A 14992-nucleotide genomic window follows, 5' to 3' on the forward strand; every position below is an offset into this window, starting at 1 on the left:
TGTATTGGGAATGTATGGTAGAAGAGTGCCATTGGCCTTTCACCTTGCACATATCTTCACACTCTGATTCTGTATAACCAAGCTAAACAATGAAGAAGCTAAGCTGGAAGATCGATCATGAAGGCTAGAAAGTAAGCTCGTGGAAGGCTATGTACGAAACTAAGAATACGAACTGTACTCGTCTATTTGTTCATAACGGTTGTAACGATAGCATGACTACCTGGCCATGGTGCATGTAGACTCAGTAGTATCAAACACTGAAAAATCTAAAGCAATAGAAATAACTGACGCGAGCATCACCGTTGATTGTCGCACCCCGGAAATTGTACTTGTATGCCACGGCCGTTTCTACAGCAGACCAGGCTATGTAAAATGATGATGATGATGATGGTGATGATGATCCCAACCCCTGTCCCGGCATCGTGAGGGACCCTCTCCATGTTTCTGGACAACTGCAATACACATTGTGTCCCCCACATACCTCTTCTTCTCCGGAACTGGATCGCTCTTGCGACTGTCACCGAAAGGCGAGCTTTGGGTAATGCCCGACAAGTCCTTGTACTCCGTTGAGAAAAAGAGCTTCAAGAAGCCAACATCAACATCTTGTCCCTTCTTTAGTGTGTACGTATGCGGAACAGTCCCACTCGCACCGTACCCGACGGTCAACGATTCTCCAGGAGGAAGAGAAACATCAACGGCGCCGTCTTTTGCACTTCCAGGTTGATAGTACGGAACTGAAAAGGCAAATGATCTGGTTAGTCGGGCGCGCAGTGAGGATCAGTAGGACAACGTACCGATTTTCAAATCACTGACATCAAAATAGAACATCGAAACATAAAGACACACCGACGCGGTATTGGTAATCTTGAATCCATACATTGCCTTCTCATCGACATTGACTACAATCACACCTCCGATGTTCAGATTATGGCCATGGGGGTCAGGCATCAAAACCTTGTCGGAACCACCCATGAAGTCTCTGATTTCTTGCAACTTCATACACTCGACTGTGACCTTTCCGGCGAGAGGACTTCCTTGGCTAGACTGGTGAAGGTGCCAGTAAAAATGAGCAGAGCATCGAAGAATGCGGTGGATAGTGTCTGAATCATCGATTTTGACTTTGAATGGCATGCGTGTTAGCCCATGTTGTCGACAGAGCTTGTCCATGATCTCGAAATGGACAACATCACCATGCGCAGAAACCGCTAGATCGGGATGATCGTTTCGGCTCTCCACCAAATGCAATCTCCTCTGTCGTGCTTCGCCATTTTGCATCTCCGCGCCTATCCGCCTCAAGACACCGAATAACATTCGGACCGGCTCGATGAAAAGACGAACATCATGTCCCTCGCCGACTCGAGTCTGCAAGGCAAATCCTGGATGAGCTAGGAAGAAGGGAGTTTCATTGCCCCGCGGGTGGAAATCGCACGTGGTGGTGAAAGCGGTGATCCTTGAAGCAACGACAGTTCCAAGCTCAGATACCATGGTTCTATCAGCAAACACAGCGAACTCGGCGTTCTTTGTGATCCCATGGACCGAGCCAGCTTCCAAAACGTACCGGCCGCAGCGGGATACGCGGATGCCATATAGTTTGCGTTGCGGGCTGGCTACTTTGGAATTGAAAAGGCGTCGGAATTGGTTGACACCTTCGCACTGCGGATTCTGTCTGGAAGAGACGAATAAGCGTTAGCAGACTAGCACACAAAAGTAGGCCTACGCGGGAAGATCGGGTAGATGGGTTATTACGTCTTTGTAAGTAAGCTTGTCGACGCCGCTTTTCTTCAGCAAACTCAACAACGCTGAAGTAAAGGCGCCATGTCCATCTGCCTCTCTGGCTTCTTGCCCCTGCTTACATGCTGAAAGGAGCATGTGTGATGATAGACCTGTCCTCTCGAATCCCTGTGCAGTGGAACTCGACCGAGACTTGTAATGCGAAACGTCATGATGGAAGAGGCCTCGAGGGATAGTGTAGGTCTCTGGGAGCTCGATCCCGCGTACGGCGAAGGTCGGATCATGATTGACTGTTCGCGTTCCCGAGCCAGAGTGACAACAATCAAGAATGACAGTCTGTCGGTGCACCTAATCAGTTACCATACGTGACAGAAAAAAAAAGAAATCTTACAATGTTGTCTGACTTTTTCATAGCGAGGTCTGCGAGAAGATGAGAGAGCCTCATATCTAGTACTCCTTGACCTCGCTTGGAGTCGCTCGACCCCCTGGGTTCAAAGTCGTGTGGAACCAGCATTTGTATCTTCCCGTTGTCGGTGGGCCATTCGGACGGGGCGTTCGCTTCGGCTCCATGCCCTGCGTAGTAGATGAGAATCGGGTCGTCCTTTTTGATTGCTGAATTGTCCCCAAGCCTCTTAATCTCCGTCTCGATAGTAGCTCTCGTTGCATTCTCGTTGCGAATATTCTTAATTCGATGCTCCGGAACGCCGAGAGTCTCGTGTAAAAAAATGTCGACAGCGTCAGCATCAGCAACAGCACCATGCAGATTGCTGATGTTGTCCGAAAGGTACTTGTCGATGCCAATAACCAGTGCGTATAGGGGCGGGGTAGAGCTAACAATCCCATAATCAGTACACATATCCTAGGACGTGAAAATAAATACGAACTGTTCAATGTGAATACACTGGGGAGGACTGTGAAGCACAGAGTCATTACAGTGTATCTACATGGATCACGGGATCAACATACGACTGAGGATACTGAGGAGAAAGAGGCTTTTCCTCTGCTGGACTATCTGGAGACCTGTAAATTCGAGCTTTAGTGGGTCATCTTTTGAGTAGAGACACCTTACGTTAGAGGAGGCGAGGAACTGTAAAAGAAGAGGTTCAATAGGAATCGTCAAAACAATTGGAAAGCTACTGACACTACCAGATACCACAGCAAGTCCAACACAGAGCTCGCTGTGATGTCGAGCCAGTAAACAAACATGTCGATGAAAGACAAAGACGTAGGTAGGATGAGGAATGGCACTATACACGCCAATTGGACGGTAGGATAACAAAAAGCGCCACATTATAGATGTGGTACTAGCGCCCATTTCTCCTTCGCCTTTTCACTTTTCACGTACGTTCGCAATCTGAGTATCTGAATAGCAGGGGAAAAAGGCGCTGTGAAAAGATCCATCCGTCCATTGACGCCTTCGATTCACTGGCGTCAATGTAATGGGAAAAATCGTGTTAGATGCGCTGCAAAGAAACCTTGTCCTTCATGTCGCTCCCTCTGTCGAATGACATGAATATGATGAGTATAATATGACCACTGCTGTAACGTGAATGCGATTTTTCATTCTTCGTCGTGTTGATTGTCATACCGGGAGCATTGGGTCTAAATTGAGATCCATGAGACGCTGTAATTCGGGATTGTGCGTACACAAATAGAGGTATCTGCCACATCGATAACGATTCGGAGAAACAAAGGTGCCCTTAGGAAACAAGGTAAGTAATCGAGGTGAGCAGATCTATATCAATGGTGCCGGACGAAGTCGCAGGAGCCTGGAGGTGAGGCACACGAAGATGCGGGCAGGCGCCGGGTTTTAATTTTCGAAAAATAGCTCTCATCGAAGTCGAGGGTGATGTGGTCGTGAGGATGGGCATGATGCATCCTTGCTCGGAGATAGTTTACTCCTCTCCAAGACCCTCGTCCTTGGATAATTTGGGATTGACGGAAAGATCATCGAGCCGACTGACCAGGCCTACTCGGACGAAAGTTCTCGACGTCTGATTCAACGTGGGCCACTTCCTATCACTAACAAACGCTTAAGCACAAGAAAGGGTAACAGAGATGATGTTAAAACATACGAAGCAACTTCCTTGACCATTCCAAAGGGAACATCAAAGACTCTTTTACAGATCACAATGAGAACTGCCAGTTTTTAGCCAAATATTGGAGCGGCATGTGCTATGTTTCGGTAGCAAAAGCTCCGGCGTTTCGTATTAGACAAGAATAGTAGCTGATTACTGGCTCCGCTGAGGTTGGCGTCTGTAAAGCCCCGAGTGAACCTCTCCGCAAGTTTTGACGTGAGGAATGAACGGCTGAAAAAAACTTGTGATTGAATAGAAGGAAGGAAGAGATCATGTTTCCACCGTGTTTCCAAGATGTTTGCCTCCAAACAATGTGGTCATCTGGTGCTATTCTATGTTCACTTCGTTTAGCTTTTCTAAGTCGCGTCGTCTTCTCTTCGCTTCCTTCTATCACACCCACCTACTCCTTTCTTTTTTTCTGTGGTGCCTGCTGATATGGGCAGACGAGCAGCCTGCGGGGGATGAGTGCCAGCAATTCTCGATACTGCAAAATTCAGGCGGTTATCATGCTGTGAGTTACTACGTCGCTTTCCCAACGGCAAAAAGAAAGCCTAAGGAATCTGTGAGCGGCAAGATGACATTAACTGGAATTCAACTAAGAACCTGGGCGGCCCCCCAGCCGCTACACCATAATGCCAGTCATCTTGTCATGGATCAGTTTTAAAAACATCTTGCATGTGCATCTTTAAGCCGAAAGGGACGTGATCCGATACTATGTCATCTAGGGATTGGTCACAGGTCATAAAGGCAGCGAACCAGCAAACGTCAATTCTAAGTGCATATCATTGAGAGCTGATGTGCTTCAAAGGGGACGAAATGGACCTACGCACAAATCGAGCAGTTTTCACGTTCGTGTCTTACAGAGGCAGATCTGCAGAGAGAACCCTTGCTCAAGAACAAGATGAAAGCAAGGCAGAAAAAAAACGGTAATGCGAAAAGCTTGGGATGGCTCGCAATGATGCCAACCAACATCTGTTTAGAGGCAGATGCATAGAATGAAGTTGGTTGAGTTCCAGTTTGCACGCGATCTTAAGGCGGTGAGAGCAATATAGACATATAGACATATAGAAAAGAAATCAGAAAAACGCCAAAGCAGAAGAATCGGCAACCGTACCTGCACTAGCAATGATTCACACATGTTCCATGCTGACCCCGCTTGGGCCAATTCAGTTTGGAAACGACGGTTATCCAAACTCTGTCACAGAGATGGTCTCGGAGAATGCGCGCATAGCGCTCGATACAATCGAGGCAGGTCATCATAATGCAGCATGAACTGTGGACTGACGAGATAAAGTCAGGAAGATCGTTGAGGTCACTGCGCCCGGACCAGAAGCCTGGAATTACTTCATAAATCAAAGAAAACAGTCCATTTTATCCAAGTCACGCAGGTGGGAAATAAGACGCGGCTCTCAAGGTCAGTTAGATTGGCTTCCACGAGGGGAAAAAGTTCTTCTCTTGCCCTGTGGCAGTTACCCGCAACCGTATTGAAACATTCATCATGGAATTGGAAGCGACTCTTCCATGGCGAGTTATGAAATCACACCCAATTCTAAGTAGACAAAATATGCTTATCGCATGATAGGTGGAACGATTGACCTGGATTCTGGATTGCGAGGTGTTGGGATAGCAATCCCGAGCGAGTACGAGAACGTACTCGAAGATATGATGCCAGTCAGCGGCAGCTGACTTGGATCGTGATCCGGACTTATTTAGTATCTCGTAGAAAGATCTCAAAGTAATACAAAATGTATTTAAGTAGAACGTCTCTCTCTCGAGAGGCTAATTCTAATCCTCTGTACATTACTCTGCTCTCTACTTACAACAGGTTATAGGCCCTGGCCATAACTGAACTTACATCGCTACTCACTTCGCACCCTTTTGTACTTTACGTACACATGTAGAACTGCATGGATAGCCAGTCCATGTATAGAATTGACCCCCTTAAGGGCCCGGAAAATTATCCAACATGGAAAATCAAGATGATCGATATCCTAACCGATTTAGGACTAATTGATTATGCAGATGGAAGCATTCCGGCCCTGGCAGATATGACACTGGTGGCAGATTGGAAGAAGAGTGATAGGAAGGCTCTTTCAACAATAAGATTGCAGGTTTCAAATGGCCTGCTGGTATATATTGCTGGTTCAAAGACTTTGGCAGAAGCCTGGAAAGCTCTAAAGGATATATATGAGTCCAGGAGACCCATGGGAATTGTCCTTGTCAGAAGAAAATTCTTCAGAGCTCAGTGTGAAGAAGGAGGAAACATAGAGGAGCATATTAGGACTATGAGGTCCTATCAGGAGGAGCTAGCATCCCTTAAGCAGAAAGTTGAGGAGGAGAACTTCTCTATTACACTGCTGACTTGAAAGATTCTTACAAGCTGATTTCTCAAATTCTTCAGGAAGACATCCAATTAAAGGAAAAGACTTCTGATCAGACCATGACACTTGCAGCACATGACAAGAAGTCCAATCCAAAAGTCACATGTTATGGATGTGGGGAAACTGGTCACATCAGGACAAATTGCTCAAATAGAAAGAAGAATTCTAGAAAGTCATGGAAAGGAAAGAGAAAGGGCCAGACTCAGACACATATTGCCAAATCAGACTCAGAAGAAGATGACTACATATTTTGTGCAACAGACATTGCACTTACCTCACTCTCAGGAGTATCATGGCTAGGGGACTCTGGCACTATCAGACATATAGTCAAAAATAGATTATATTTTTCTGACTATGTTGAAACCCCAGGACATGAAGTCATTGGTATAGGCAAATCCAAAGGCTTGAGAAAGGGAACTGTAAAGATTAAAATAGTTGAAGGGGAAAAGATCACTCCAGTCACACTAAAGGAGTGTATTCACTGTTCTGATGCACTATTCAATCTTATGTCAATAGGGCACATTACAGATGCTGGATTTGAACTCAAATTCAAAGAGTCCAGAATGAATATTATCTCACCACATGGCAAGATAATCAGCCATGAAGATAAAATATCAAAGCTGTACAGCCTTGACATCATTGTTTCAGAAATAATCCAGGCCCATGCTATGAAATCAGCCTGATCATGGCAAAAGTGGCACAAAACATTAGGCCACTTAAACATGAGATTAGTAAAGAGACTATTTAGGAAGAAAATGGTCAAAGGGATAGATATAGATGAGTCAGCCAAGCCTCAGACAGATTGCATAGCCTGCATAAAAGCCAAACATTATACTAAGCTATTTTCATAGAAAGCTGAAAGGAACTATACTGAAATAGGAGAAATGACATTTTCAGATCTATGGGGGCCAGCTTGAACCCAGGGTATCTATGATGAAAGATATTATATAAGCTTCACAGATAGAAAATCCTGAAGAACAATATTGTATTTTTTGAAGTCAAAGCAAGATATGGAAATTCAAAAGAAGATCCAGCAGTATCAAAAATACATCAAAGTTCATAAAGAGAAGGATCTGAAGTTTATGAGGATTGACAATAGAAAGGAATATGTCAATGAAGAGGTAAAGAAATATCTCCAGGACAATGGCATATAGTTGGAATTGACTGCAGTATATTCTGTTACAATTTTTCCTATTTTTCTTTTCTTTTTCCTTGGAATTGACTCCTATCTTTGCTTAGTCAGAGCACTTAGGACCATAAGAAGACTTAGTCAGCAACCCAGTTGGTCTTGGTTCTATTGTGCTGCTGTGTGCTGTGAAGAGAGAGACAATGCTCTTTTTGTCCTCAAACTGCAGTGCAGCAGTAACAGCATAACAGCAAGACAATAGCTTTATGGAGAGCTGAGTAACCACAGCAGTAACAGCTCAACAGCCAGACAATATCTTTTGTGAACACTTATTTATAGACAGAGAACCAAACAGTATTTAAGTAGCATAGCTCTCGCTGTAATACCTCAGCTTTGAGCTAAAGTTTATTCTTTACCATCCTATCTCGAGTGACTTGCAATGCCTTGACCACACACTCTATTCAACACATCAGTGAACTCAGTCAGTCTAACCCGAAGTGCGAGATTCTGAACTGTTTATCATATGTTGATAGTCACATGGAGTTTGGACTTAACAATTAGCTCGAAGCTTCTAGCTTTCTTTCTTTAAGCCTAAAGGCTAAAAGAACTGAATGCTTCCATTAACTCTTTTCTTGATCCAATGAACAAGAAATTATATGTCTTCTATTAACAGCTCTATTAACTCCAAAGTACTCTCTTCCTCCATTAAATTGCTGACCACTCTTCTAGAAACCCTAACAATCAGGATAATCACAGATTATCAAGCCAAGGATGACATCATCCATGAACTCATCAATGGCCTCTCTGCCGAGGCCAGAATCCAGGAACTCAGACCCAGACAAGGGTCTGAAAGCATGGGCCAATCAGGTCCTGTTCAAAAGGAGGAGGAACCCCTCCTCAGTGCTCCATGCCTCTCGACCCTCAACTCTGACTCCATTGATGAACTGGTGGAAGAAGAAGAGGTCAAGCTCAGTCAGCAGTGGGGAGACAAGCTCGACGAGCAGTATCGACAGTTGGCCAGAATTAGCTGACCAACAAGATGGAGATCTTCCCCATCAAACCAACCACCTCAGGGCTGAAGATGGCCTGCAGGCACCGAGTGGAATGAAAATCCCAGAGATGACCCTTATGCCTCTGATTGCTGGGACAATCAGGATTAAAGTGCTAATACCGAATCAACAAACACTAGTGGAGGAAGAACAGGAGGCCAGGAATCCCTGTTAGTCTAGGGACAAAAATAGCCCTCAGGCACTGAATGGAATGAAGACCCCAACAATGACTCTTACAAGGTCAACCAATAGGGTCCTGACACAGAAGAAGGAGAAAGCAGTCCAGACAGACCATTATTCTCTGAAGAAGGAGAAAGGGATTCAGATGAATCCTTATCCAGTGAGTCAGGAAGCAGTAGCTTCCTGGCCAATAATGAGTTCTCAGGGGGTAGCAACTTCCCTGATTGGATCATCAAAGCCCAAATACCATGAGCACCCTGAATCAGCAATTGAGCCTTTTGCAAATTCTTGCACAAGAAGCTCACCACCCTTTTCCTCAATTCAAGCTTCTATGATGAATTCTGAAATTACATCAAACAAATTGAAGGCAGGAGGGAGTAGCAATGTAATGCTGAGACCGAGAGGGTATGGAATCTACTCACCTGGGGGGTCCCATACTGGAAGGACTCTAATGATCCCCAGGGCCAATATTGGCCTGAGGGAGAATGGAGAAATCAAAGAGGAGGAAGGCATCCCCTCCACAAATGATCGCTGGTCCAGATTTGTGGATGAGGAGTGGGAGGACTGGCAGAGTAGAGAAGGCCAGTATCTGAAGAACTGGCAAATCTCTTGACTGATCTGCAGCCAGAGAGGATCACCACTAGCATCAGAGATGCTCTTAGTGTTGCCAGAAGAAGACCGGTACTTGTCAAGGGCCACATCATCTCATAGCACCACTTCATGGCTTTTTGAGGAAAGGCCAAAATACTCAAATCCATGGAGATACCCAATGCAGAGGCCATTCACTGGAGTCAGCCTGGATGAAGCTGAAAGCAGTGAGGAAAAGGCACCTGAAGCCCCCCTCTCTACAGAAGATGACCCTGAGGCACTTGCTCAGGGCTGGACAATCAGAAATGGGAGGATCGTATGAAAAGAAGCCCCACTGGGAAGTCCTGTAGCAGATGATGGATCCCTTCATTCCTTCCTCAGATCACTGACTAGATGGGGAGGCCCACCTGAGGATGGACCTCCAAATCTCATGCTCTCTCTCGATCTGAAGGCAAACATTTTAAATGTCAAACCAATCCTTATGTGGGAGACCCTTCCCTTCAAGAGGGTATCCAATGATATCGACAGATTCCTTACTGACTGTGACTAATATTTCCAAGTATTCATCTCATTCTTCCTGCTTGACATGTACAAAGTAATGCATGCTATAACATATTTGGAAAATAAGGCAAAAACGTGGTGGATCCTTATTGCTCCCTCATTCTGGTCACAATCATGACAACATCATTGGTATCCCTCATAGCTGATATTCAAACAAATGATCTGAGACAAGTTCACAGATCCAGCCATTCAAGAAGTCCATAAACAAAAAATGAAGGACTACAAGATGGGTGACAAGGCAGCTTCAGACTACTTTGATGAGTTAGAATGACTAGAGAAACTTGCTGGGGTATGAGAAGACACAGCTGACATGGGAAGGATAGTCGAATACATGAAAAAGGGATTGCCACTCTCTTACTTCAAAACTATTTCAAATCTTGGACACAGTATTCCAGTCAGCTATGATGATTGGAAAGCCAGAATCACCCTCATGTGGCAAGAATGACAATAGTAGAAGGCAGAATCATCCACCCTATCATGGGATAGACATAGGAACCAGAGACAGGGCTGGAAGCCCTTGAATTAGATGACCACATCATCCAGGCCTGGAGACTCTGCCTCAACTTCTCAATATGCCGAGAAGCAAACTGGTATGGGCACAACATATACTGAAACAGGTAAGCCAATGGATGTGGATTGTCTCAAGAAAGGGGGAAAATGTTTCAATTGTGATCAGAAGGGTCACATGGCATGAGACTGCCCCCAGAAGAAGAACAAATACATCTGAGAAGACATTCAGGCATAAATTGCTGAGCTGATAAAGGAAGAACAAGACCTTGACTAAGAGGACAAGGCAGAAGAGGGAAAAGGCAGAGCCAAGCAGTGAGTGATTCCACTGACTCAGCCAAGGACTTGAGTAACAGGTCACAAACTGCTGGACAGACTGATACTTTCTCTATAGGTGACCCCTCTATGTCTAAATTATGCATGCATTCAAATATACCTGACCTTGTTACTGATAAACCAGAATTGCCTAAAAGACCAATTACAATAACTCAAATGCCAACAAAGGGCCGAAGAGAGGCAGAGAGCCCCAAAGGTGTGTTCTCATCAAAGGTTCACCAGACTAACCTTCTAGAACAGGTGGACCAAACCAGGAAAATGGACCCCACTAGATGGCTTAAACCATTCAACACCGAATGGACCTGGCGAGCCATCAAAAATGCAAAGAATGAAGAAGTGGCAAAAGCCATACTCAAGAATTGGATACACAGGACCTAAGCCGAAGAAGTGATCGACAACATGATCACAGGAATGTGAGAAGCAGAATGATGTCAAGCTCTAAAATGGCTTGATGAACTATATGGACTAAGAAAGTTCATCTGACAATCCAAGACTTCAGGTCAAGACCTATTGACCAAAGTCTGAATTGAGACACTCACATCTCGAAGCACTTACAAAGTTACTGCACTAGTCGATAGTGGATACACTGGAAGCTCCATTAACTATGCTTTTATCAACAAGCATAAACTTTCAACCCAAGCTATAGCAGCACCAATTCCAGTCTATAATGCAGATAGAACAAAGAACCAAGCTGGCTCAATCACTGAATATGTCAAGCTTAGACTCACCATCAGAGATCATTCTGAATGAATTGACTTGGCAGTAACTGATTTAGGCACCAAGGAAATATTCCTGGGACATGATTGGTTAATCTGACACAATCTGCTCATCAACTGGAAGACCAGATGCATCATTTTTGCCAGATGCTGATGCCAGAAAATTCCATTCGAACTGCCAGATGAAGATCCTGAGGACTGGTGGGATGAAGAAATAGAAGATGGAGAAACAATTCTTGCCATGGATCTGCAAAAGGCTATCAATATTCAAGCCATGCATCATGCAAACAACTTGGTGGCAAAGGCCAATGCAGAGAAGGAAGAAAAAACATTTGAAGAAATAATGCTGGGGTGGGCAAGGGACTATCGAGACTTATTCCAAAAAGAAAGTTTTGATGAGTTACTCAACCCAAAGCCCTGGGACCATGCCATCAAATTAGTCTCAAACTCCAACGCCAATCTGAATTGCAAAACCTATCCACTTGGCAACAATGAATAACAGGAGTTGGACAAGTTCCTCGAAGAGAACTTATCCAGTGAAAGGATTCGGCCATCAAAATCACCAATGGCATCTCTCTTCTTCTTTGTCAAAAAGAAGGATGGTAAACTTTGACCAGTACAGGATTATCAGAAGCTCAATGAAATGATGATTAAAAATCATTATCTGCTTTCTTTAATTTTGGAGTTGATGAACAAACTCCGAGATGCCAGGTACTACACCAAACTGGATGTGCGGTGGGGGTATAACAATGTGCATATCAAAGAAGGTGACGAATGGAAGACCACTTTCCAGATAAACTGCAGATTGTTCGAACTGACAGTTATGTTCTTTGGACTCACAAATTCGCTGGCCACCTTCTAATGGATAATGAATGATATCTTTAAGGATCTCATTGCCACTGGAAAAGTCATGATCTATTTAGATGATATTCTCATCATGTCCAAAACCAAAGAGGAGCATTGACAACTAGTATGGTGAGTATTAGCATTGATGAGGAAACACTGTCTTTTTCTCAAGGCAGAGAAGTGTGAATTCAAGGTACTCAAGACCAAGTACCTTGGAGTCATTATTAGTGAAGGGGCCATATAAATGGATCCCATCAAGGTTGCTGGAGTAACTGAGTGGCTGGAGCTGACTAAGAAGAAGGAACTGCAATCATTCTTAGGATTCACCAACTTCTACCACCAGTTCATTCAGGACTACAGCAAAGTGGTCTGACCTATGATGCAATTAACTGGAAATGCACCATGGAATTAGAGACCAGCATAACAATCAGTGTTTGATAATTTTAAACGCTGATTAACTGAAGACATCATACTTGCTATACCAAATCAAAAAGAAAAGTTCTGAGTGGAAGCTGACTCAAGTGAAGGAGCAATAGGAGTGGTACTCTCTCAGGAATAGGATGGCAAATAGTGACCTGTCATGTTCATGTCAAAAGCACTTACAATAACAGAATGCAATTATGAAATATATGACAAGAAACTCCTTGCTATAATGCTTGCCCTTGCCAAATGGTGGCATTATCTCATTAGAGCAGTCCAGATCTTTGAGATCTGGACAGATCACCAGAACCTTCGATATTTCTGACTTTCACAGAAACTGAATTGCCAACAGGTCTGATGGATCATGGAGTTATCTGAATATGAATATATGCTATACCACAAAGCTGGTGCAGCAAACAAGAAGGCCAATTTCCTCAGCCACAGGGCAGACCATGACTAAGGAGGAACCAACAATGAAAGAGTCATATTATTACAACTAGAACACTTCCAGGCTATGATTATGCCCACTGAGGAGAAAGTACATGAGCACATCAAGAGTGCTACTCAAGACCCCCATAAGTGAGATCAAAGAATCGCTCCATCACTCAATCATGAGCAGGGACTAAAGAAAGAGGGAGGATTGATCTGCTATGATGGATGGATCTATATCCCAAGGGATCAGGGACTTTGTGGTGATGTCATCACTATCTGTCATTATCACATGACCACCAGACATCCCAGGATCGCTAAAATGAAGGAATTAATCCTGAGAGAATATTGGTGGCCTAAAATAGACCATGATATCACCCAATATGTCAAAGCTTGTGAGGTTTGCCAAAGAGGCAAATTCTCAACCCAACCATGAGCAGCACCACTCCATCCAAATGAGGTCTCTTCATCACCATGGACCTATATCTCAGTGGATATAATAACTGAACTTCCCAAAAGTGATAGCTATGATGCAATCATCATCATAGTCAATCGCTTCTCAAAAGCAATCATTCTGATCACCTGCTCAACAGAATTGACATCTGAGAGATGGGCAAAAATCCTACAGAACGAGGTTTATGCAAAATATGGCATGCCTCAAGTAGTGATTTTAGACAGAGGACCACAATTCATCTCCAAATTTTTGGACGATTTGTACCGACTCCTCAATATTAAGAGAAATGCCTCAATAGCATATCATCTACAAACAGATGGCCAAACAGAGTGGGCCAATCAAGAAATTGAAAAGTATCTTTGACTTTTCATCAACTATCAACAAGACGATTGGATAGAATGGCTAGCATTGGCAGCATTCCAACATAACAACAGAGTTCACTTGGCGACAGGGAAGATCCCATTCTTTGTCAACTATGGAAGAAACCCACCAGTTGCACAAACTGGATAGGCACACATGACCACCTCAGCATCATTGGATTTTACAACCACAATGACAAAAATCCATGAGGAAACAAAGATGGCCCTTGAAAAGGCCACCTCCACAATGAAAAAACAGTATGACAAGCACTGTAAGCCAGCACATGAATATTCAGCCAATGACAAAGTTTGGCTGGATACAACAAACTTGCATCTCCCTTGCCCAAAACAGAAGCTAGCAGACAAATGAACAGGACTGTTTAAAGTCATCACCAAAATTAGCAACTCTACATACAAGTTGCAACTCCTAGCAACTTGAAAAGTTCATAATGTCTTTAATGAGACATTATTAACCCCATATATCACACCAGCCTTTTCAAACCAAGAACAACCACCTCTACCACCACCAGAACTCATTGATGATGAAGAACACTATGAAATCAATGAAGTACTAAAATACAAAACACAAAAGGTTAAAGTATGAGGAGAAGGCATGAAAACAACTGTTGACTACCTAGTCAGCTGGAAGGGATATGAATCCGAATCAAACCAATGGGTTAATGAAAAATACATGAACATAGAGAATGCCATCTGTGACTACAAACATCAGAATAATTGACTAACAAAGTAGTCGACAACAAATGAAAAAGGATGTACATCTAGTCAGATATACATCAACTGACCTGCTAGAAATGGTGTGATGATCAATCCTGCATAGACTGGAGGACTTATCCCTAATTAAACCATCAGGATGATGGTCTTAAGAAGAAGGTAATATTACAATTTTTTCTATTTTCCTTTTCTTTTTCCTTGAAATTGACCCCTATCTTTGCTTAGTCAGAGCACCTAGGACTGTGGGAAGACTTAGTCAGCAACCCAGTCAGTCTTGGTTCTATTGTGCTGCTGTGTGCTGTGAAGAGAGAGACAATGCTCCTTTTATCCTCAAACTGTGGTGCAGCAGTAACAGCATAACAGCAAGACAATAGCTTTGTGGAGAGCTGAGTAACTGCAGTAGTAACAGCTCAACAGCCAGACAATATCTTTTGTGAACACTTATTTATAGACAGAGAACCAAACAGTATTTAAGTAGCATAGCTCTCACTGTAATACC

The 14992-nt window shown here is 43.7% G+C and overlaps 2 protein-coding genes across 2 annotated transcripts; one reads left to right on the top strand and one right to left on the bottom strand.

Moving 5' to 3' along the window:
- Positions 1-9: 9 nt before the first annotated feature.
- BT62DRAFT_975265 (uncharacterized protein) lies at positions 10-3110 on the bottom strand. The gene is made up of 8 exons (XM_043189184.1): positions 2873-3110; positions 2801-2818; positions 2698-2751; positions 2616-2642; positions 2123-2561; positions 1718-2067; positions 795-1666; positions 10-734 (listed from the first exon to the last, which is right to left on the bottom strand). The coding sequence occupies exons 1-8, from the start codon at positions 2935-2937 to the stop codon at positions 364-366; spliced, it is 2196 nt and encodes a 731-aa protein (XP_043034459.1). The 5' UTR covers positions 2938-3110; the 3' UTR covers positions 10-363.
- Positions 3111-7972: 4862 nt separating this feature from the next.
- Positions 7973-8347, top strand: BT62DRAFT_923666 (uncharacterized protein; the record flags this gene model as incomplete). Its single annotated transcript, XM_043184541.1, has 1 exon — positions 7973-8347. The coding sequence occupies one exon, from the start codon at positions 7973-7975 to the stop codon at positions 8345-8347; it is 375 nt and encodes a 124-aa protein (XP_043034460.1).
- Positions 8348-14992: the final 6645 nt, after the last annotated feature.

This window comes from Guyanagaster necrorhizus (genome assembly GCF_019112545.1).
Source record: "Guyanagaster necrorhizus MCA 3950 unplaced genomic scaffold BT62scaffold_43, whole genome shotgun sequence".
NCBI lineage: Eukaryota > Fungi > Basidiomycota > Agaricomycetes > Agaricales > Physalacriaceae > Guyanagaster > Guyanagaster necrorhizus.

Coding starts and splice junctions, on each gene's coding strand:
- BT62DRAFT_975265 (XM_043189184.1), bottom strand. CDS start 2,937: ATGTTTGTTTACTGGCTCGACATCACAGCGAGCTCTGTGTTGGACTTG. Junction 2,643..2,697: donor TCTCCTCAGTATCCTCAGTC/GTATGTTGATCC, acceptor TGTGCTTCACAG/TCCTCCCCAGTGTATTCACA. Junction 2,068..2,122: donor TGAAAAAGTCAGACAACATT/GTAAGATTTCTT, acceptor GTGCACCGACAG/ACTGTCATTCTTGATTGTTG.